This window comes from Gobio gobio, assembly GCF_949357685.1.
Source record: "Gobio gobio genome assembly, chromosome: 22".
In the NCBI taxonomy this organism is placed as follows: Eukaryota; Metazoa; Chordata; class Actinopteri; order Cypriniformes; family Gobionidae; genus Gobio; species Gobio gobio.
Genome location: NC_137118.1, coordinates 27144061 through 27167808, shown reverse-complemented (window position 1 = coordinate 27167808; position 23748 = coordinate 27144061). Strand labels below are relative to the sequence as shown.

At 37.9% G+C, this 23748-nt stretch overlaps 1 protein-coding gene across 1 annotated transcript in view; it reads right to left on the bottom strand.

Annotated features, from left to right (window-relative positions):
- ddx4 (DEAD (Asp-Glu-Ala-Asp) box polypeptide 4) overlaps positions 1-23748 on the bottom strand; it is a gene marked incomplete at its 5' end in the record, with an annotated part of 51719 nt that overhangs the window by 13877 nt on the left and 14094 nt on the right. Inside the window, 2 exons of the mRNA XM_079803997.1 lie at positions 2145-2299; positions 2520-2672. Coding sequence (XP_079660123.1) covers positions 2145-2299; positions 2520-2672 — 308 coding nt within the window. The remainder of the gene's footprint in view (positions 1-2144; positions 2300-2519; positions 2673-23748) is intronic.

Genomic DNA, 23748 nt, shown 5'->3' with positions numbered 1-23748 from the left:
ACCTATTTTTCCCCCTCACGTGCAAACTAGCGGATGAATCATTATTTGGGTTAGTAAAAATAACGAAATTATAGTTAAGAGAATAGTAGCTATTTATGTAAAGATAGTATATTATCTACCTATTTACCTATTATCTACCTACCCTAGTTACAAGCTTTTTCTATTGGCACAATTCGAGGTAACTTAAACGAGACGTTGTGTGTTAGCTGCTTTGCTGCTGACAGAAAGCCGCCTGCCACGCCCGGTGCATCGCATCATACAACCTTGTTTCCATTGCCATTTCTAATTGGCCAGCAAGCCACGAACGCGAGATTCGACCATTTTGATTGGCTAATAGGTTTGTCACTCAAATGTCAGAGGCGGGGGAAAAAACCTCAGACTCCTGAGGTTAGGTTATTGCGGGAGTTAAAACCTCAATATCGATGCGATAAAGGTTAATCGTGCAGCCCTAGCTAATAGGGACTCGTAAATCAGAATCAACTCATGAAATGTTTATCAATACACCGCCTCAATGTGCATACTGTAATGTAGAATATGAAGCTTCGGAGCGTTATGAATCAGCGGTTCAGAGAGCCAGTCATGTGATTTCAGTAGTTTGACACGCAATCCAAATCATGATTCGACACGCTGATTAATAACGCTCAGAAGCTTCATGAAGCAGTGTTTTGAAATCGGCCATCACTATACAAGTCGTTATTTGGGTTTTTTTGGTGCACCAAAAATATTCTCACCGCATTATATTAATATTGAACCACTGTACTCACATGAACTGATTTAAATATGTTTTTAGTACATTTATGGTTCTTGAGAGGAAAATGTCATTTCTGGCTATGCAGGCCTCAACTGAGCCATCGAATTTCAACAAATATATCTTAATTTTTCATCCGAAGATGAACGGAGGTCTTACCGTGTTCACAGACGCGACTTGTGCAATAAATTGCGCATAGTTGGATGCTTGAGTTAACTCGCTTCATTCACGCGTAACATTCGCTTCACAACAGACGTGAATTCACGTCATGGGAGGGGCTTCGGCCAGCCTAGTTGCAAAATGGCTGACATGGATGGTTTTAAACAGCAAATAAGCTCAATTTGCTGGCTTTATCTTAATTTCAGCTATACATAGGCTATTGAGACTGAGTAAAGAGCGTTTTTTACAACTTACCAGATTGTCCGACCTCCTCACTCATTTTCTTCCATGCAAGATCCTTTTTATTCCTGTTACTATTAGGGATGGGCAACAGTGGTCGAGTACTCGAACGTGACAGTGACCATCGATCATGAGAACGATGATCTCCCTGACTTTAAAAAAAAAAAACTCTTTTATTGGTTATTGCGTAATTTTGCGCGGTACCGGAGGTCTGATTGGTTAGCGTTATACAACACGCCTCCAGACTGCGGCAAAATAAAGTGAAACTGAGGCGTGCACTGCAGTGATGTCTGGAATCACTGTGATCATTAAATGGTTAGTGCAAGATGTGCAGCGCCAATACATAGCATAATGAGAACACGATGGAAATAGAATGCCGTAAATTCTCTGTACTTAGTTCCCTGTGTATCAGCTGTTAAAGGAAATCCACAGAGAAATTAGCGAGAAGGCTCAGACTAGCGTGTGAAGTTCATGTGCGCATTCGCATCCTTTTCTGCAGATGCACATAAGTTTACTTACTTTTATGTTGTCTATATCTGATTATTCTAATATAAAACACGTTTGGTTGAGCTTAATAAGCTAGCAAAGCGCTGCCGTTATACCGGCTGTTCATTCTCTTCAGTTTCAGCTCAAATGCATTAATGCTCGACATTATGGTTTGAGACGGTCCTATTCTTTTTAGATAGGCTATTTCTTTCTCAGAATCATTGATATTAGTAATGCAGCAGTGCTATACTGTTCTCATATTTTTTAACAGTAGACCTAGTTTATTTAAAGTTGTTTTTCGTTATATATCTATATATCTAATCTGGATGAACTCGCGCCTTGCTTGACAATCATGGTAATACTTCAGTTTTATGGACACCATGTTTGATCCTGTCGTTATGGTTAGTTCTTTAGAATGCGGTTGTGGCTTCAGCTGTTTGATCATAAATGAACATTCATTTAGATAGACAAACTACCCAATTTATATTGCTGAAAATTGTAAAGTGTGTACCCATATGCAAACTTCCTGGCCTCCAGATAGATCTGATTGATGAGCTCTCTGGTGGGAGCCACAATTATTGCCTCAGGCTCCTGCACCTCGCTGAACTTGCTGGCTGCCACTCCATCCGTCATAAACCTCTGTAAGATGGGCAGCAGGAAGGCTGCCTGAGGGACATCACAGAGCCAGCAAACAGTCAGGCAGATGTACCAGTAAAAAAAGTTTTAAATGTGCAAAAATCTTTGATTTGATTTCAATTGGTCCTGATGTGGTTTATCAGTGGTGCTAAATATTATACATGTTTAAATTCTTCTGACAATGAGTACATTATCAGCTTTACTATCAGTGTGTTCAGAAGATTAGCATGTGTAAGTGGGTTGTTCTTGCCGTTTTTCCTGATCCAGTCTGGGCACAAGCCATTAGATCCCGTCCAGCAGAAATAATTGGGATTCCATATTTCTGGACAGGAGTAGGCTTCACATATCCAGACTTAGTTACATTCTTCCTCAGTGATTCACAAAGTCCTGCTTCGTCAAATGTCTGAGAGAGAGAGCGAGAGAGACATATTTTAGCTATTTCACAGCTTTTGAATGTGCCATGTACACACAACAATTCTTGTGGATATACAAGCTTACAGTATGTGTATACACAATTAAGACTTCTTTCAGTGTCCTTTCAAATCTGAGCTACAGAGTAGGGATGTCCCAATACCACATACACAGCTTTGGCTATTTGCCGATTCCGATATCAATCAGATTTTTTTATTTTATTCTTGAACTAATAATAATAATAATAATAAAATAAAATAAAGCACTTTGCTCAATTAGCCACCTAAAAACATCTCACTCAAATGGAGAACAAATACTTCTCCAGTATATAGTCCCCAACAACAGTTGATTATAAAAGACTGCCACCCTTTATTCAAACACTACAAAAATAAATACATAAATAAATAAAAATACAGGTACTTCAGTACTTAAAGCTACCAACAGGTTTAAAGTTAAAACAATTTAAACAGCAGCATTCAGCATTGTAAACAAATAAATACGAAACTATTCCTCACAGTGCAGCTATGTGCAAATCACAGTAGTAATAACAAAAAGGTACTGATAGACATATTAGATTAGATTCAAGTGTATTGTCATTACACATGTACAAGTACAATGTAACGAAATGAGTTTGGAGCAAGCCGCAGCTATTTGAAGCACCGCCATGTATAGTAATGTATATGTATAACATTCCAAATAAATAACATAGACAAACAGTTTAAACCTTACCTTATTAATAAACTTTCATAGCACAAAAGTATTAATCCTAATGGCTCAGAGCCGTTACTACAGAGCGGCAGTCGTATGCGCACCCCGTCCGCATTGAAAAGTTCAAAACACATAGGGGAAGATATATCGATGCGTAGTGTATCCATGCAATATTTTATTGAGCCGTTTCTTTTAAGAGTTTAACATTTCAGTTAATGTGTGTGAAGAACAATACAATCTCTAGTCCAGTGTTGTGATCTAACAGACACCCGTTAGAAAGTAATGTTAACACGATTTACAGCAAAAACTCCAGCAAGATAAAGTCAAGTTATGCGAAACCATAGAGCATTATCTACTAGGGGTGTAACGTTAAACATATTCGAAAGCGGAAAGACATCAATATAACTGCTTGTAAACTAAACAAATGTCATGTAGCATCACATTTACCTCGGGCAGTCATTCAGTGTCCACGGAATTTTAATCACTAGAGAAATCAACTCTTTCACTAAATATATGCATATTAGCCTATATATTTATTATATTCTACTTAACCTGTTAAGTGATGTCTTGATTATTTCATGCATGTTAATTAACCTGTCATGAAAATGACAGTCACTGTGTAAATTATTATATTTCAACGAATTGGATAAAAAAAAAAAAAATCATAATTAGATTTAGAAGTTATTGCAAAAACTGCCTTATGTGAAGTTTACATGTTTGCATACTGTTACTTGAGTGTTGATTATTATACCTAAAAATAAATAGCAACTGAATTTAGGCTAATAGTTTGGCCTCTGCTGTTAACCTTTAATAGTAATGTGCAAGTAAGGGCTCCCTATATAGTTTACATCTTCAATAAACGTTTAGTTATAATTTAATTAATTTAAGGACCGACACTTTTTCCAGTAAATCACTGTTTAATAAAAATAAATAAAAAGCAATTTTGTAAAACTGCTGTACCGAACTCGTACCGAACCGTGACTTCAAAACCGAGGTACGTACTGAACCGTCAGTTTTGTGTACCGTTACACCCCTATTATCTACAGATCAAGCATAATAACAGGAGCATTGAATCATCTTGGTGAGCGTGTCAGTGTTGACTGTTGACTTTCGTGTTGCCAAATGCGGCCCGGGATGAATTTCAAACGGCCCACACATGTCTATTAAAATATATTATATGTGGCCCGCCACCCATAATTTACAAACCGTGCAGTTTCACAATGTCAACAGAAGGTGGCAGTACTAGACTTTAGGCCAGGGAAATATTAACGCGCCAAAAGCGGAACAAAACAGCGCTACTTGTGCGCAGCACAACTCGCGAGCTCTGAGTTTGAACAAATGTGTTTACTTGCTGAGTGTTTCGATACGCGACCACTAAACAGCCCGTGAGAAGTGTTCGAGTTCAGCGCCGAGGTCTCCGGTACAAACTGCAAATCTCTGATTTGAATTAGTTTAAAGCCAGTTGAAACAGCGCTGACTTAACAACACTAACATGCAAATCAGGAGAAACACTGAGCGGATTCAGTTAAAATTCTTTTCAAACAATTCAACAGCATTTATCATTTATTTATTGTGGTAACTATCTGTAACCGTGGTAATTTGTCAGAAATGTAGGTTAATATCTAATTTCAAATGTAGACATGTATTAAAGGAGCAATAAAGGCCAAATTGCAGACTATTTTTGTCATAAACTTGCAATTTTGTGCGTTTGTATTTATATGTTTATAGACTAAGTACCATAAAGCCATTCTAGATATACAAATAATATTTTAAAAGTTGTGCACTGCAAATAATGCTCTTAGTATTTTTGTCTGGTTTCTAGTCTTAATATATATAAAAAATCTTAAATCAAGATGCATTTACTAGATAAGTTATACGCACAGTATCGGATTTGGGTCGGTCCGGTCTGATCGTTACCCGATCTGGCAAATAACGGCGGATTGGATCATTCACAAACATGCAGGCTCGATCTCGTGGTGTTTCAGGTTATGCAATGGTAAGTCTTTGTAGTAGATTTAAGCGAATACATTTTTTTATTTAAATCTAACAATCAGTAAAATGTATCAAAGTATGGAGAAAAAAAAGTAGTCTTACAACTACTGACAACATTACAATATAAACACCATATGGTAGTAGGGTTGGGAATCGTGAGAAATTTTCCGGTTCCGCCTAACGATTCCGGTTCCATTAAAATTATTAAACAAATAGTGGTAAAGGAAAAGGCACAATACACAACTCAAATTAATTTACAGTTTGGCAATATCAAAAAAAGTCCCGTATTGAACATATTACAGTATTACAGTAAGCCATTCTTGCAACAAAAAAAAAGGAATTTATGGACATTAAAATTAAATGTTCAAATGAACACCTCTGAAGTTGTCTTACATTTTCTCTCTGTCTCTGAATAAAACCAAGTTATAAATTATATTTATTAATTAGTTGTAGCCCGACCACACTGACAATTGATTGGTTGACTTACCGAAACAGGCCAATCAGGATGCTCTGTCTTACATGCGCTTCATTAGGTGCACACTAGCACACACACGCAAGGTCTCTCTCCCTCTCTGCCGTGCGCGCATACACAGTCTGTGTCTCGCATGCGCACTTGCTCGCTCGCCCTAGATTGCGGGAGAATTTAACTAATTTGCGGGTATCAGGGAGCCGCTATCAATATGCGGGAGACTCCCGGAACTTCCGGTAGACTTGCAGGGCTCCAGAGTGCGACCAAATGGTCGCATTTTGCGACTAAAATTTGAGAGTGTGCGACTGAATTTTACATCCAGTGGCACATGTGCGACCAGTAAATTTGCCTGCTGTCGGTACTGGAGAAATTAAAAAAATACACTTACTAATTATAATTGATAGACGTTATGTCTGGCAAATTCTATCTTTGCCAGCCGTTTCTATATGAGAGAATATTAAAACCATTTGTCCGTGATGCATTTTTGCCATTCGCAATCCAGAAGAGAGAGAAAGCGAGAGCTCTGTCACGTGGAGCTACAGCGAACACAACACCACACTCTGAGTGACGATGGCCAAGAACTAAACAAAAGTTTAGTCTGCTTAAACTTTAGGGATGTGCTATGATATTAATCTAATTTTATTTTCGATTTTGGCTTCCAAGAATTAAAAAAAGATGGTATGAGGTAAAACTATTCCTATAGCCGTGTTCCGTCGCGCGCGACATCCGCGCTGTAATTTCTCCCTAAACCTAAACTAAATGTCAGAATCAGTGATTGTTGTAAACTGCAGTCTCTACTGTTGCTAAACTGCGGGATGTGTTTGATAATAAAGAGCTATTAAATGCACAATAATCCGCGCCAGAGACGCTGTTTCCAACTTCAAGGCGGCTTATGTGTGTGTGCTGCGAAATGGACCGACTTGCAATTAATATTTTAGGCTTCGTGTGCGCGTCTAAACCATCAAATAAACAACAAATAGCCGGTGTCAAAATGACCGGATTAGAGAGTAGTTATTTTAATAGTTTATATCTTAAATGGGTGTAAATAGTTTGGAGAAATAGGAGAATATGATATTATTAGTTTTACATTCGATCGGTCTTAAAGAGGCAGTGTCAGATAAACCTGCTGATGATTGAGCCATTCATTCGAATCGAACAAAAGGCAAATAGAAAATATTCACATCTCTTGAATTAATAACTTTAGCTTTTATAAGCATTAATCTATCAATTTATACAGTGAAAACTATGCAGTGTTATTTTACATTTAATTACTTTATTAGATTTCTCTGCAGGTTTGTTCTTTACTGTAATATTAATGTTAGCAGACCTTCCGAATGCCTGCACACTGGTCCATTTACAAATATATGTTTTATATTTTGTTCAAACTTTGCCGTTTCTTTTGCTATAGATATTTTACTTTTCAGATTATAAAGCCATGTTAATTATGTTCTTAATTATTATTATTTTTTTTTTTATACAAGAAAAAAAAAAGGATAATAAAAAGAACCGGTAAGAATACTGTTAAAGTACCGGATCGATAAGCAGTATGGGTAAGAGTAGTAATACTATTAAAACCTTAATGATACCGATCCCTATTAGTAATACAGTGGACATTAGTAGATTTGGTTAGCGTGTTGATTTACGGTGTGCGCCCCTAAAATTTCTGGTTGTGCCCCTAAAATTTTCAGTTGGGGGCCACTGTGCTCCTAGTGAAAAAAGTTAGTCTGGAGCCCTGACTTGGGATGTCTACATACTTGTGACTCTCTTCACCATGCGAAAATATCTGACGCAAAACCGTGAATGTGTAGTGCGAGGGCTTTCAGTGCTGAACTGCGTTAATTGGTTGCAGAGATACATGTAATGTATGTAAAAGATTTTTTTTTTTATAAAGTTCTTTAAAATAAGAGTACATTTTATCTAAAAATAACACTAATAACGTCAGTGATTTTTCATCCCAGACAGATGCAGTTGATGCTGTATTTAGGTTAAAAAAAAAAATTTATTTATATATATATATATATATATATATATATATATATATATATATATATATATATATATATATATATATATATATATATATATATATATATATATATATATATATATATATATATTATAATATATTATAATATATTATAATATATTATAATATAATATAATAGAATAGAATATAATATATAAAAAATTTGTTTTATACATATATATATACATTTTATAGTGCTCCTTGGATTATTTTTCATCATCCATTTCATTAAATTAAAGATCAATAAACTGTATATAAGAGTATTTAATTTACAAGTGTCATGCTTGTGCTTTGACATCATTACTGCTTTATTTATTCAGAAAAAGTAGTAACTTCTATTTATTTGTGTATTCTACTTTTCATTTTATTTCTTTAACAACAATGGCCCCACTAAATAGGCTATATATAACATTTACCGGGCAGGCACTAGGACCTGGTGGAGCTTCAGCTGCTGCGCACGCTAGAGTGGGCGATTGTGCTTGTTTTGGGCTAGTTTTGTTGTGATGCCGATGCTTATATTAAGCGTTTATCAGTCGATTCTTATGGTGTGCGGATAATATCGTGCATCCCTATTCACAACAGATCCTGAGCAGACATTGTAAAATGTGAAAGTGAATTTGAAAGTGAAAACTATTTCAATATCCCACATAGCGGCAGTCTGATGCCAGCAAATTAAATACAATTATTATTTACAAAATTCTCACCGTGACATCCCCACATTAATCTTTTGAAGTTCAACAACACATTAGGCCACACTGATATAACTTTTTTTACAGAGTTATCCATTTACACTATAGCACTGGGCAGTGAAAAAAAATTCACGATTTGATTTGATTGTTATTAACATGGGGACTATTAGGTGCAGCACATAGCAAATTATATGTACTGTACAGTGTGTGTTTTTGTTGTGTAAATATATTTATTCTGAAGTAAAATTCTCAGTTATATCAGCTTTCACATACTTAAATCTGCATATTTGTGATATTTACCCCAGGGCGTTATTTACTTTGTAAAGGCCATTTTTTAACCTTATTAAATGTATGCATCATTCATGTTAAATTCTTACATTTGATCAATAAATTCAGTTAATAATAAGACACTATAGGGCTGTTACCAATCACAGGGTTCTTGCAGGTTTCAGAAAGTAAAATTTAAGACCTTTAAGACATTAAGACCATAAAGATTGAAATTTAAGACCTATACGACGCATTACCAAAATTATTTAAATCAAAGAAATAATAAAAAAAAGCAATGACATTAGTAACCCTCCACAGCCAACAACGTGCCAAATGCCCAAAACCTTAGGCCCAAAATGAAAATAGGCTAAAACAAACTTGCCCTCAAATAGAATAGATTACAAAACAGCATATTAATAGCCTAATAGAGATTGAACAGGGGATGCTCTAGGGAGATGGGATGAACTAGGGATGCACGATTTGGGGAAGATATCTAATTGCGATTATTATGGTTAAAATGCAATTTTTTTACATTTATTTTTTACAAATGAAAAGTGTATGCATATAACATTATATATTAATGTTTATATATTAACGAGACTAATAATAATGATTATATTCAATAAATACAAATATTTAACAAAATTAGAAATATTACTATTACAATAACATTAAGTATTAAAAAAATAAAAATAGAATATTTAAGAATAAATATAACAATATAATAATACTAATAAAATAACATTTATATTTTACAGAAAACTTATTTTACAAAAAAAACCTGCTGGGTTACCTGTTAATATGCAGACAGCCTATGACTAAAAATCATTAGAAAGGTCTAACGATTTATTGTAAAAAATAAAATAAAAAAAATAAAGAAATTCTGTGCTTTTTATCTGTGATATAATTTTCTTTAAGTCCATGTATTTAATATGAAATATGAGCCTCTTATGCATCCACTGTGGGGGAAAAACTGTACATTGGAGAAAAACATGGGTTGTCATATAAATTTATTTAGAGAGAAGTATTATTTTTCATATTTGTTACCCAAACTTTTATTCATACTGGAAGCCAGAGGGCGCCCTCGAGCAGAAACTCCACATTTCCCTCAGAGAAGTAATCCTTAGACCTAATGTGAAGCTCAAGCTAGCGATGTAGGATAAACTGAAGATAGAAATACTTTGACTGATGAAACGAAGACAATAAACACGACTGCATCAAGCTATGGTGTATTTGAGTTCTTCAAGCCTTCACTATTGAGAATGAGGAGATACGTCATGGTCGTGGGCGGAGTCTGAGCCCGTACACCATTCTGGGATCCCACGCTATCGGTTGCCAGGGGTAACATTGTAAGAGCGATACAGAGATCAGAGCAGCAAAGACGGCTCGAGGAATTATCATCGCGCGTTGAAGCGGATAAATTACGAGAAAACTTAGAAGAAATGGAGAAGAGGTCTCTTACAGGGAGAAACTTACTACCAGCGCCAAGCTGAGGTATTTAGAGAAGCTGATATCAAAAACGTTGACCCATACGACCTTCTTAAGTAGAATGAATGCTCGGTACGTGCCTTAAATGAATGTAATGTTAACAATGTTAAATATTGAATTAATCTTAAACAGTGATGCACACAGTAGAGGAAAATGACAGTCAACTAGGCTACCTTGAATATTAATTAAGCGTTTTGGGCATAAACATGCTTGTAACATACAGTAAAATGACTGACAATGAAAAATTACAGAATAGTGATCAACATGTTTAATACAAATAAATAAAGGTTCGTATTGATCAAGTGTCTCACTTCAGCATTGCGCTCACTAGTTAAGACCATGACTGACACCCTGTGGTAAAATAATGGCGTACGTTTACCAGCCGCTGCTTTCTCAGATCGGCTTGGGTGGATTAAAACTTGATGTTCAGTTGAGTTTGGAAAACTATGTACATAGTAATCATCAGAATATCTCTTCTCCAGTCTCTGTCCGAATCCATTACCAGGCGGGCAGACCCCCAAAATGGCGGAAGGGGGGCGGGGCGCTGTGTCGTGACGACATCTCCTCATTCTCAATTGTCATAATAATAAGGTACGCAGTAGTGCTGGGCGGTATGACCAAAAATATATATCACGGTATTTTTCTAAATTATATCGGTTTCACGGTATATGACGGTATTTTTTTCCCCTATGCATGACCGGGTGTTAACCACATTTTCTACTGATTGAGAGAGTAAATACTGCAGTAGATTGACTGGAATGCCCTATTTTACTGTCATGACGGGTGAATATTGTAGAAAAACTCCACACTAGAGTTAATACAGGTTTGCAAAGCCCCACAAAATTATGCTATGGAGAGACAATAAAACATAGACCTGCAACACACTCATTACAGGCACATGAATATTAAAATATGACCACGGATAGAAAAAAAAAACAGAGTTGAGGGCACCTTAAGCATTTTAAAAATCTAACCCTATATAACAACAAACTGACAAAACGAGGGAGAAACGCGGATATTTGCAATACATTTAAGAGCACTCTCTGAACAAATGACACACATCAGTTTAACAGAAAGAATAAAGCAGTTACTTTTTTGCCCATTCTTCTTTGAATTGTCAGTTTATTTATTAACTTGCATCATTCATTGTCTTTTGTATAGCAGAATAATCGATCGTGTCATAGTGGTCGTGATCATATGGTTCAGTGTAGCCAAATCAGTGCACATTTAACTTGAAGAAGATGTGATGAAATATGTGCACATACACGCTTCTGGTACTTGTTCAGAGCACTATAGTATATGAAATATGTCCATTAAAAACTTAAACGCGCTCGCACCGGTCTATATATGTGCAATATGATCCATGAGGAGAACGCTGTTAATCTCATCACGGCGCTCCGCGCAGAAACTGCTCTCGCGCGCGCGCCGCGTGTAGTTTCTCCGCTATAATCAAGGGCTGAATCAGAAATAGCCCCCTATAACTTCAAATAGGGCATTATTTGGAGGGGACAGCGCTTTGTAGTGGTGTCCGAAACCATTGGATGTTATTGAGTGCACTCAGTCTATCCCACATCACACCGCAATAACGAGTGTACAGCCGATGTACACACAACGGTTGTCCGACTTCACGCACTCGTTTTCATTCACTCCTTCAAATAATGTGATAACGTAGGGAATAGTGAACGAGGGTATAGGGGTTTCAGATTCGTATTCAGCCATAGGCTTTAGATGCGATCTCAGCTGTGTTCTGACTGCTCTCACCAGTACAGTGCAACAGTGAAATCGGTCCCCTCTCAAACAATGACGCGCTGCGCCGCGTTCCGAACGTTGTTTAGCGACATATACCGGTATTGCGGTATCATCAAAATTCATATCATAACAAAAATAAATACCGGTATTCGGTATGAACCGGTATACCGCCCAGCACTAGTACGCAGTGCTGATTGAGTGCAGACTTTATCACTGTTTAAAAAAATATAAAACAATGCATGTCTGCCACATTCGGTCCAGAAAAATACAACGTTATTAAATGTAGACGTATTTTGCGGGCAGGTAATTGCATTTATCACGGGATTTGTAGTTTTATCACCGAGTATGTGTACCAACACCCCCAGAAAGAACTACAACACACCGAACAAACGCTCTGAGGGCGGCGCAGCAAAGACTCTAGAGCTCTGCTTTCGCGATTCGATACTTTTTTGCTACAGTGTAACGTTAATAACTTTCTGCAGCCAGCATTTCTGGAAATGAACGAGGATAACACTTTTTAAGACCCAACTAAATTACATTTAAGACCTCAGGTGAAAATCTGGCTGTTTTTAAGACGTTTTAAGGCCTTAAAATATCTAAAATTATTTTTTTTAAATTTAAGACTTAAGACCCCGCGGGAACCCTGCAATCAAATCATTTACACTGAAAATTTACAACTACAACAAATGTTATGAGACTGATGTTTTAAATGTTTGAATATACAAATAAGAAAAAATGCAATGATATTTTAAACATGAAGCAAAACCGCCAATAGGTGGCAGCAAATGACCACATTAAAGAGTGAGTCATTGAATCGTTCATTCAAAACGCTGAATCGTTCAGTAACAAAACACTGCGCTGAGTGTTGCTTTCCTTTTGAACCATTTTTAGGGCCCTATAATTTCCACGATCACGGAATTGGCACATTACGAGGAATCTAGTGTTAATGCATAAATTTGCGGAATTTTACATACTTGGAATGAAATTGCTTTGTGTTGGAGAAGAACGCATATCTGGGGAAAATGCAGACCGGGGAAAGCAAATCAGAGTGACATCCCTACCGTCATTTCAGCTCCCCCTTTAAAACAATGAAAGTATGGTGACGCCAAGCCCTCAGTACTGAGCCGAGCAGTTCCCGTGTGACTTGTGTCGGGTAAACTTTTGTTTTGGTCCTATACGTTTTACTTGAAAGAAAAAGCTAATGGAGCACTTTCATTTAAAAAGGTCCTATGGCGTGGATTTTTTTTATTATTTTATAATGTTTCCTGAGGTCTACCTATATTGTTAGTATGATTTTTACATCATAAAATGTCATAATTTAGAAATAAAAGGCATTTTTCTATTCTGATATTAGTCCTCTGGCTTGAATGCTCTGTTTCAAGGTCTGCTGTGAGACTTCAGTGAAAACACCCACTGTTGTGATTAGCTGACATCTTTGCATTTGAAATGAGCATTAGATTATGAGGCGGAGGGGGCGTGGTTTAGCGAGGTCTGCAAGTGCTGCCAGAGAGAGAGAGAGAGATGGACTGGGCACTTGTAGATCAGAAAGACGAGAGCTGGAGGAAGATTGCTGAGAAAAGTTATATTGTACCGAGTTGTTGAGTGCTGTGAGCGCGAGTTTATTTTGTTTGTATCTGAGAGTTCTGAATAAACACGAGTCCCAGTCACGCCATATCGTAAAAGCCTGTGCTGACATTGGAGAAAATGGATTGTTTATTTTACTCACAAATTCTCTGGGCGGGCAAAGCAGAGGAAGGGGAGGTAACCTTTCCCTGTATGTCGACATATAGGGAAAATTCCAGATCAGCTCGTCTGAGCTCTCCTTTTCTCAAAGGCAGAGCAGGACACCCAGAACTCGGTTTACACCTATCAAAATTTCTAGCCACTTGGGGATCATATATAGGCTAGGGGAACTCGTATTAAATGTTAAAAAAATGTTCATGCCATGGGACCTTTAAACTTATATAAACTATGTAACGCTTTACACAGAGGCCAGATAGCTGGCCTGAATAGTTGTAGCCAAGTGTAAGCAAAACTCACGTATCTGACATTTCACATGGGGTTTATAATCAGCTTCGACCCCACGCACACATGGGGCAGTTTGCAAACACTTCACTGACAACTGCATTACTGAACAGAAAAATAAATAAGGCAAAGAGTAACAGAAATATAGAACGCATACATGCGATGTTCACAGCTTGCGCTCCATCTCTTGACTGCCCACTCATCAGCGAGTGAGTGCGTTCCGCCTTAAAGGAGCAGCATCTAATTCTACTTGTTACAACCAAGCGGCAACCTCCCGCAGTTTCTCTTGAAGCCAATACGGCAGTGACATACTGCAATTCATCGACTGGCCACTAGGGACAGGCTCCAGAACAGCCTAATTTTGCCCTTCATGACAACTGTGAGAGGGGTGAATTTTTTTACAACTCATTCGTTACATTATATAAAGCATTAAAGTTCTGCATAATTAAGGGCGTGACCACTTCGAGTGACAGGTGGATAGCCATTTATATGCTGTCTGTTAAGCCTAGTTCAGACTGCATGATTTTCAAACTCGTCGGATCACAGTTCTTTTCACACTGCATGACAATCTTGGGTAGCATTCAGTCACTGCTGTGTTCACACTGCACGATGGATCGGCGACAGGGGGTTTCACACTGCATTACTGTACTAGGGATGAAACGGTATGGAAATTTAACATCACGATTATAGTGACCCAAATTATCACGTTATCAATATTATCACGGTTTTGTTCAAACGAGATGAAAGTGTTCAAAAAGAACAGATGCTCACACTTAAAACATTTCAACAAGTTTTATATTTGAAATTCAACAAACAACAAATAACTAAAGCAGCTCTAAGCACTTTTTTAATCTAGATTCTGTGGGATTTCCTTCCTTAATGGCCGTCATCAATAGCAACGCATAACACATAAATAATAATAATTTGTCGTAAATATAATCTCTAATATTATCACTGTAAATATATTCCCAAGCAATATTCTCATCAGTGTTCTATCAGACACATTTAAATCTAGCATATTCTGTGTTAGAGCCCAAACAGTATCCTAGTGAAATAATGCATATCCATATTTCCATATGATTTGACAGTTTATTTTATTAAATATCAAAATGTGTGCATCATACCTGACACCTAGATGAACACTTTACAGTCTTTTTATGACTGTCATTCTCTTCAAATGCTATTGAAGTTTGAAACGTGTATAACGTTACCAATGTTGTATGTAACTTTACAGACGGTCCCTAAATTCGCCTGCGTTATGCCAGTCATATCAGATGCGCTGTGGTTCTGCTGTGTTTTTTTTAAACCATTGTCGCTGCTGAAATAGAACAAAAACAGTCATCCACTGTATGATGAATGAATCTCCTGCATACATCGCTCGTTTATCTCTGATCTGAGTGCAGATTTCAGCGAGTGAGCGCGGCGCGCGCTCTGAACAAAACTCCGCTAGTCTGAACGCCTCTGATTTTGAGACATTGCATTCATAAACTCAATAGAAACACGTGTAAGTGCTTATAATGCGCAACGCGATTATAACAGATGGCTTTTGAGAAGACTATTATAAGTTCAACAGCCAGAGTGACTAGTGTGCAGCCGAAATAACGTTACACTCGCAAATGGCGGTTGTTAATGTCAAGCCCTGATTATTATCCCTTAAAATGTCACCCTAGCCTTGTCTGAATTTGTTCGTTCGCTTCACGTTATTATTTGCCAGACGTAGGTTTGGTATTGAGGTCAAAGTCCACTTGCCTTGCGTTCGTAGTTTTGAAGTGTTTTCCCTATTACAGCGACTTTCTTCTGGCATGTTCTGCAGACAAGGTGACCATCTTAGTAGGGCTGTAATCTCCCAGTCGATTAGTCGATTATTGGTCGATACGTTCTGGCTCGACCAAAATTTTGATTGGTCGATTTTTTGCAGCGTTCATTTAATTAGTTTTTGCCGCGTTCATTTAATCAGTTTTGCCGTGCCGCGTTCATTTAATCAGGTGGAAAGCACTAATTGCTAATGGGGGTGTTTTCAGAGCACCCCTGTTTCACAGGTATCAGTCTGCCTTCAGAACACCCCCATTGTTTTCACTTCTTTTGGATTAGCCCAACCAACTGGCGAAGAGAAGTTTCTCGCCGGTCCTTTTTTTTTCATTTCCCGCTGGCTCAAACGCACGACCATAGCGGTAAACTTGAGGAACGCCCATCAACATACACATGAGGGGAAGCGTCACAACACCACGCTTCAGTCGTGCCGCAAAAGTGGATCTGTACTGTCCGTTTTGCCGCGTTCATTTCATCAGTTTTGCCGCGCCGCGTTCATTTCATCAGGTGGAAAGCACTAATTGCTAATGGGGGTGTTTTCAGAGCACCCCTGTTTCACAGGTAACAGTCTGTCTTCAGAACACCCCCATTGTTTTCACTTTTGGACTAGCCCAACCCACTGGAGAAGAGAGACAGATTGAAGAAGGCTAGTTTTCTGTAACTTATATTAATTTAATTGTGAGAGCGTTTTTTCTGCTCTTGATCTGGCTTGTTTAATAAATATTCATTTTTTATTAAAGTGGACGTGCCTTTTGTGTTTAAGAGTAAAAGCTTTAAGTTAATAGTCTATTCGTGTCTCAGCCGCGAAGCTGAGCTCAGCTGATCCTGTTCGAGCTGCACAGAGCGGCTGAAATTATACTGTCTGTCAGTTATTATAATACATATGACAAAAACAATTGTCTAAATTATGTTGCATATTCCTCAAAAGTTCTTGTGATGATATTTAGTTGACAAAAGTACTATATTTTGGGAAATCATAGGCTATGATATTGCGCAGGTGCACGTGATGCAACGCTGTCAGAGCTGACAGACTCGTGTGTCAGACTCACTTCAGTCCAAAATAATCAGCTCAAAAGCTATTTAATATACTGCAAATAGCCTACTAGTTTTTTATGTTTATTTATAATTCATTCATGCAGACAACAAGGCTACCAAGTACTGCGCACAGTGCGCAGCTAATTAATTTAACTTTTTTTTTCCTAACGTCATTTTTAGTCGATTTTTAGTCGAAAATTTCAGGACTTCAGTCGACCAAGATTTTCTTTGGTTGATTACAGCCCTACATCTTAGATTAAGTTTCCCTCAGGACTTATGTAAAAGCCAAAATATGACCACGCCTCAGATTTGGTCCTTTTAGAAGGCAGAACAATCCCCAGAGTGCTGTCACTGCTTTCTGCCATTTATTCTCATTCAGAAAACAGCGGTGCGCCAGACTGACGCTGACTGGACAAGATTTACCGCGAGTTTTCACAACCGTGATAATCACACGCGGTTTTAATGATACAATTTTTTTATACGATATTACTAACCGTCACTAAATTTTATCGTGGTTTATCGTGAAACCGGTAATCGTTTCATCCCTATACTGTACAAGAGGAAAAATCGCAGACAGCTGTCCCGTCCGCAAACTACGTTTCACAAGCAAACACACGCAAGAATTGAGAAGGTAACAACATGAGATCACACGTACGTCATACCGGAGTTCTCGCGCGAGACTGGAATTGTTATTAAAAATATAGACTGCAGTTCAGAAACTTGCTATCCAAATTGTAATGTGCACTGATTTGCAGCAAAAAGGAGAAACAGAAAAAAGATTATGGTGGAAGAGACACAGGGAGCAAGGATTGTGTTCTGCAAAGAGAGTTTGAGGTAAATAAATAATTTTGCTGTGTGCTGCTGCTGTGGCTGGTCAAGCAAATGTTTGTGCTTTGTTTCTGCTAGATATAACATATGTATATATTAAAAATACGGATATTCTGGTCTATAACTCCTCCCTTAACCTCCCGCTGCCCTGTATCTTGCTCTCTCATTGGCTGTCGGTCATCGCAGATGTATTTTTCAGTTAGAACTCATTTCACACAGCAGGAGTTTGAATCGCCGACAGGTCCAGATATTTAGCATGCCAAATATCATGCCAAACGCTTCTTATATTAGATTAATCAGATGGACAACATAAAAGTAATCTTACAACATCCATCTGCAGGAAAGGACGCGAATGCGCACATGAACTTCACGCGCTTCTCGCTAGTTTCTGTGTGGATCAGCTGATACACGGGGAACTAAGCACAGAGAATTTACAGCATTCTAATTTCCATCGTGTTCTCATTATAATGCTATGTAGGCTATGACAGATTGGCGCTGCACATCTTGCACTAAACATTCAATGATCACAGTGATTCCAGACATCACTGCAGTGCACGCTTCAGTTTCACTTCGCCGCGGTCAGGAGGCGTGCTGTATAATGCTAACCAAACAAAAACGGCCGCGCAAAACGACGCAATAACCAATAAAAAAAAAAAGAGACAAATATTTTTTTTTTCAGGGCGATCGTTCTCATGATCGATGATCGCTGTCACGTTCGAGTACTCGATTACTCGACCACTGTTGCCCATCCCTAATTCTAATCCGTTTCTGGCGATATCCCCTGCAAGCATAGACTCCACTATTTTTAAGCCCTCCCTCGTCTCTCCTTCAATCACAGGCTCTCTGATGAGTCATCATATACAGGAAGCGCATTACAGGCTCCGCAAACTGACAATCATTGTACCCATGGTTTTAGTTGGATAAAGGCAGTCAATACCTAGCCAATGCCTTCCCAGCAAAGTTTTGATGGATGGTAGGGCGGTGCAATTAATCGAATTTCGATTTTGCCTCCCAACGATCACCAAAATAGTACAATCGAGAAAAAACGATTATTTTGCCATGTTCAGTTTTGCAAGAACACTCTTATTTTGTCTTGCGTTCTGAATGAAACGTGCACGCGCTCATCCGCCCCTCCCGAAGCCACAATCTCTCTCAGTTCGTGAGTCTCGTGTGCATATCATCCGCTGGAATTTAAAAACTCGGCGTGAGTAAAGATGGCAGAAGGAGGGCAGTTACAGCAGCGTTTGGTGAGCAAAAAAGGCAAAACCAACTCCGTTGTCTGGGAACAGTTTGGCTTCGAGGAATCAGACGACGAGCAGAAACATGCTACGTGCAAGATTTGCTACATGGTAGTGGCTGCAACGCAAGGGAACACCACGAATTTGTTTAACCACTTGAAAATTAAACAGAGTGACCTATGACAATCTAATAAAGAAACAAACTGACGAGAGCAGGGGTGCCGTGTAAACGTCCTTTTTTCCCCTCATATTTTTCAAATAATTCTCTTTGTAAACTTTGTTCAATGTATGCGATTGCTGCCATATTTTCGAATATGACCAGTCGTTTTCCCCCTCATCACCCGGGTGTAGTGCCAGAAGACGCGAATGAGAAGCCGCGCGCGCTGTGAGAGAATGTATCTCCGTGCGCTCATCCGAGAGCGCGCACACGTCTCTCAGCGCGCAAATATTGAGTTCTCTTTCAAGTCTTGCTCTTGAACGGACAAACTCACACAAAACGTATGTCAACATGTCCAACTTGATGAGTATTCTAGCAGACATAGTCTGTATATGCCTTAAGTGAACTTTATACAGTCGATAAAGACGATGCATATCCGATCATTAGGCAGGGTTTTTCCTGGGTCAAAAATGGTCTTCGGTGGTGGCTGACAGACATTGTCATCCACACACACAGTAAAGAATACTGTGTGAATACACACTGACAATACATGTAAAATAAATGCAAAGAAACTTTTGTAATTTTTGCTTATCTTATTTTGACATTTGATATTATGTATGATCTCTACCTTGATGTTTGTTTCTTTTGATCCTCATTTTTTACACTATTTAATGATAATTGTTTTGGTACATATCAATATTAAAAAGTAGCATAAATTAATAAATAGCCTAATTTTCTACCATATAGCCTACAATTTAGTAAAATTATCAGCTAGCTAACAACTTTGTTCTGGTCTCACCTAACTCCAGTCTACACTAAATTATATTTCACTACACATTGTCAACATAAATAAGCTGAATGACTGTGGATGATTAAACTAATTCTTACTATTCACTCTTGCTGAATTGGGTAAGCACACTTGTGTTCTCATTTCAGAGGAGTTCTGAGTAAATTAATAAACTGGTTCGTTAGTTCAAGTGTTGGACGGATCAGTTGTTCTAACCAGTCGTCAAAATGATTCGGTTCAAATGAGTCATTGGTTCGCGAATCGGACATTAGCAGACGCGTTGTGTGAGCAGATGAAGCTGAGCTGAACAAACGCTCACTATCTGCACTTGTGCAGGGCGCGGAGAGGTAGGCTCGCGCAGGAAAGCGGCTCTTCCTCAGTTCTCCAGGTTCCGTTTGTAACACACAAGTGACATGTTCGCGAATGATTGCAATATAGGCGTATGTGCACGCGGGCGCACTTCCGGATAAATCGGCAGAAAAATACAAAGAAAACCGGCCGGTTGCCGATCGCGCGCTAGAAGCAAAAACCGGCCGGTTCCGGTTTTTGGCCGGTCAACCGGTGCATCCCTATAACTAATACAACCTTATTGTAAAGTGTTACAGAGAGGTGTGTGAAAGCTCTCCAAGTAGCCTGAAATTCAGGGTTTTCGCTTCTTATCAATCAGATCGAAAGTAACTAGTAACTAACTACTTGAGTAGTTTTCTCATCGAATACTTTTTTACTCTTACTCAAGTAAATATTACGATTGTTACTTTTACTTTTGTAAATATTTCCGTAAGTAGGCCTACTTGTACTTTTACTTGAGTACAGATTTTGGCTACTCTACCCACCTCTGTCTGCTCCTCAGATTGTCTGTTAATTTGTTGTTGCAGTTCATTCGATCTCAATAATTTGTTGCACACAAAAGAGAACAGTTTACTGCTCTCTAATACCTGATTCTGCTTGATCAATTGCAGCATTGAGTAGTCAAATATTTTTATGTAATATAACAATCCTTCTTCATTGTCCATTGAAAAATACTCTTTACAATTTTCATAAATTATTTTATAAAGAATAATCCATGTTACAGGTTACATTTACTGGTAGAGAGCAAAAGTAGTATATACTGTATCACTCTGCAATCTCTTCACTTTCCCTATCAAAGTAAGAATAGCTCATTACAATAGTGCCATCTTTTGACTTGAAAAGGCTGTAATCAAACTAGCTTGTATCCATCCAATAACGTCAATGTGCAGGTGGGCTTTAGCATATCATCATTATTATGCTGTGAAGCAGGGGAGTCTCAAGAGAAGCCAGGTTATCCTGGTATATTTTTCTGTTGTTATGAAAAATCTGGTACTTTTAGTATAGCAGGTGAATTATGTATATTATGATGTTATGATACACTATGCCTTTCTCCACTGATGTTCTAAGTTGTTCAAAACATTTCTAAGGATACTGATTTTTAGAAGTCAGGCTGAGATGGTGAACGGGAACATGGTTCGTGTAACATTAACAACCCATTATTAGCTGTTTGATAACTTAGTCAAGCAAAAGGCTAATCATATTAACTGTGTGATTTTGAGATCCCTCTTTTCACACTGAGGACGATTGAGGGACTCAACTATTAAAAAGGTTCAAACAATTCACTGATGCTTCATAAGGAAACACAATGCATTAAGAGCCGGGCGTGAAAACCTTTTGAATTTGAAGATCAAGGTAAATGATACTTAATTTGTTTTCCGGGAAACATGTAAGTATCTTCTGTTGCTTCCGAAGGGCAGCAGCACTAAATGAAAAAATGCGATATTTAAACAAAAAAATTAAAATGTGGACATCTTCATCCTTTTCAAAAGTTTTAACCTCCTGGCTCTTAAAGGATTAGTTCACTTCAAAATGAAAATGTCCTGATATTTTACTCACCCCCATCTCATCCAAGATGTTCATGTCTTTCTTTCTTCAGTTGAAAAGAAAGTTAAGTTTTTAGAGGAAAATATTCCAGGATTTTTCTCCCCATCATAGCTTTCCATGGCAACCAAACTGTTTAAGGTCCAAATCAATGCAGTTTCAAAGGCCTTCAGAGGCTCTGCGCAAGTTGCAAGACGAGGAATAGGGTCTTATCTAGGGAAACGATTGGTCATAGTGTTTCCTTCTGCAGCATCAGTGAATGTTTGAACCTTTTTTAATAGTTGTGTTCGAGTTCCTCAATTGTCCTCAGTGTGAAAAGATGGATCTCAAAATCATACAGTCACTGATGGAAAGGGTTCAAATATGCAAATACACACCTAGCTTCGCGTCGAGTGGTTCTTTGCCTCCAGTGTGCATTAAAATTGTTTAATGCACACCTAGCTGTGGATTATCCCTTACATAATCGTTAGATGGTACATTATTGTTTGAGCTAAAAATTACATTAATCTTCAAAGCCAGAAAGAGACAGAGCTCATGACTACAGCAGGGTTTTTCCTGGGTCAAAAATGGTCTTCGGTGGTGGCTGACAGACATGGTCATCCATACATACACACACACACACACACGCACGCACAGTAAAAAAGTTCCCTACCCACGTGATCTGCAAGTGCAATACTGACAAAACATTTTAAATAAATTCAAAGAAAATGTGTAATTTTTGCTTATCTTATTTTGATACCTTGATGTTTGTTTTTGTTCCTCATTTTTACACTATTTACTGATAGTTGTTTTGGTATATAATCATATCAATATTAAAAAGTAGTATTAAAAAATGAACAAATAGCCTAATTTTCTGCTATATACAATTTCATAAAATTATCAGCTAGCTAACCACAACTTTGTTCTGGGTTCACTCCAGTCTAAACTAAATGATTTTAGGCTATTTATTTTACTACACATTGTCCAAATAAATAAGCTGAAAGACTGTGGATGATTAAAGCTAATTCTTACTATCCACTCTTGCTAAAGTGGGTAAGCACACTTGTGTTCTCATTTCAAGTGTTCTGAGTAAATGATTCAACTGATTCATGAGTTCAGTGTTGGACTGATCCGTTCTAACCAGTCGTTAAAATGATTCGGTTCAAAGGAGTCATAATGTGGCGAATCGGACATTGGCTGACGCGCTGTGTGTGAATCCCTTCTGTTAGAACATCGCGAAAGATTTGTCAACACACAGAAAACACTTCATAACCGGATAGGATTTGTTTCACGTTTATTGAAAGTATGCTTTATGTCAGCTGGTCAGAGAATCAGTCAATGTTTTTTGAGCGCATTTCACACCCAGCGGTAATTAAAGGAAAACATCGTCTGATAGCGCCACGTGCAACATGGATTCGGTCTTCCGACCTTTTGATTTTGATTAACGTAATATGTGAAATATTAGAAAGCTAAGAATGCTTATTTTGAAGACAGAGAGTGGCGAGCGGGGGAGGAGCTCTCTGGTCGTTCTCTCTGACACTCAGTTAACGCAAGGGCAGCGGTCATCTATTCTACATCACTCCTAAATCACAATAACTCATCAAATAAGGCTTTGGCGGGACAACCATTTGTTTTGGCGGCCGCCAAAAAATTTTCAATGTAGGAAAAACCCTGTAGGTCTTAAAGAGGCAGTAGCCTTTACTGCGCGCAGACTATGACAGACTGGTTTTATCAACTAAATGAGTTTTTTTACACTTTGTATATTCTATAAATAGTTGCTTTAGTTTTTCAGTAACTGTATATCCATTATAATTATCAGTTTATTGCAGATTTATTTGAATGAAAAACTACTCTTTACGATTACAAATGTTCTGAAATAAAGGACGTTTTTTGAATGGACGTCTAGACTTGACATAAAAGCTTACAGAAGCT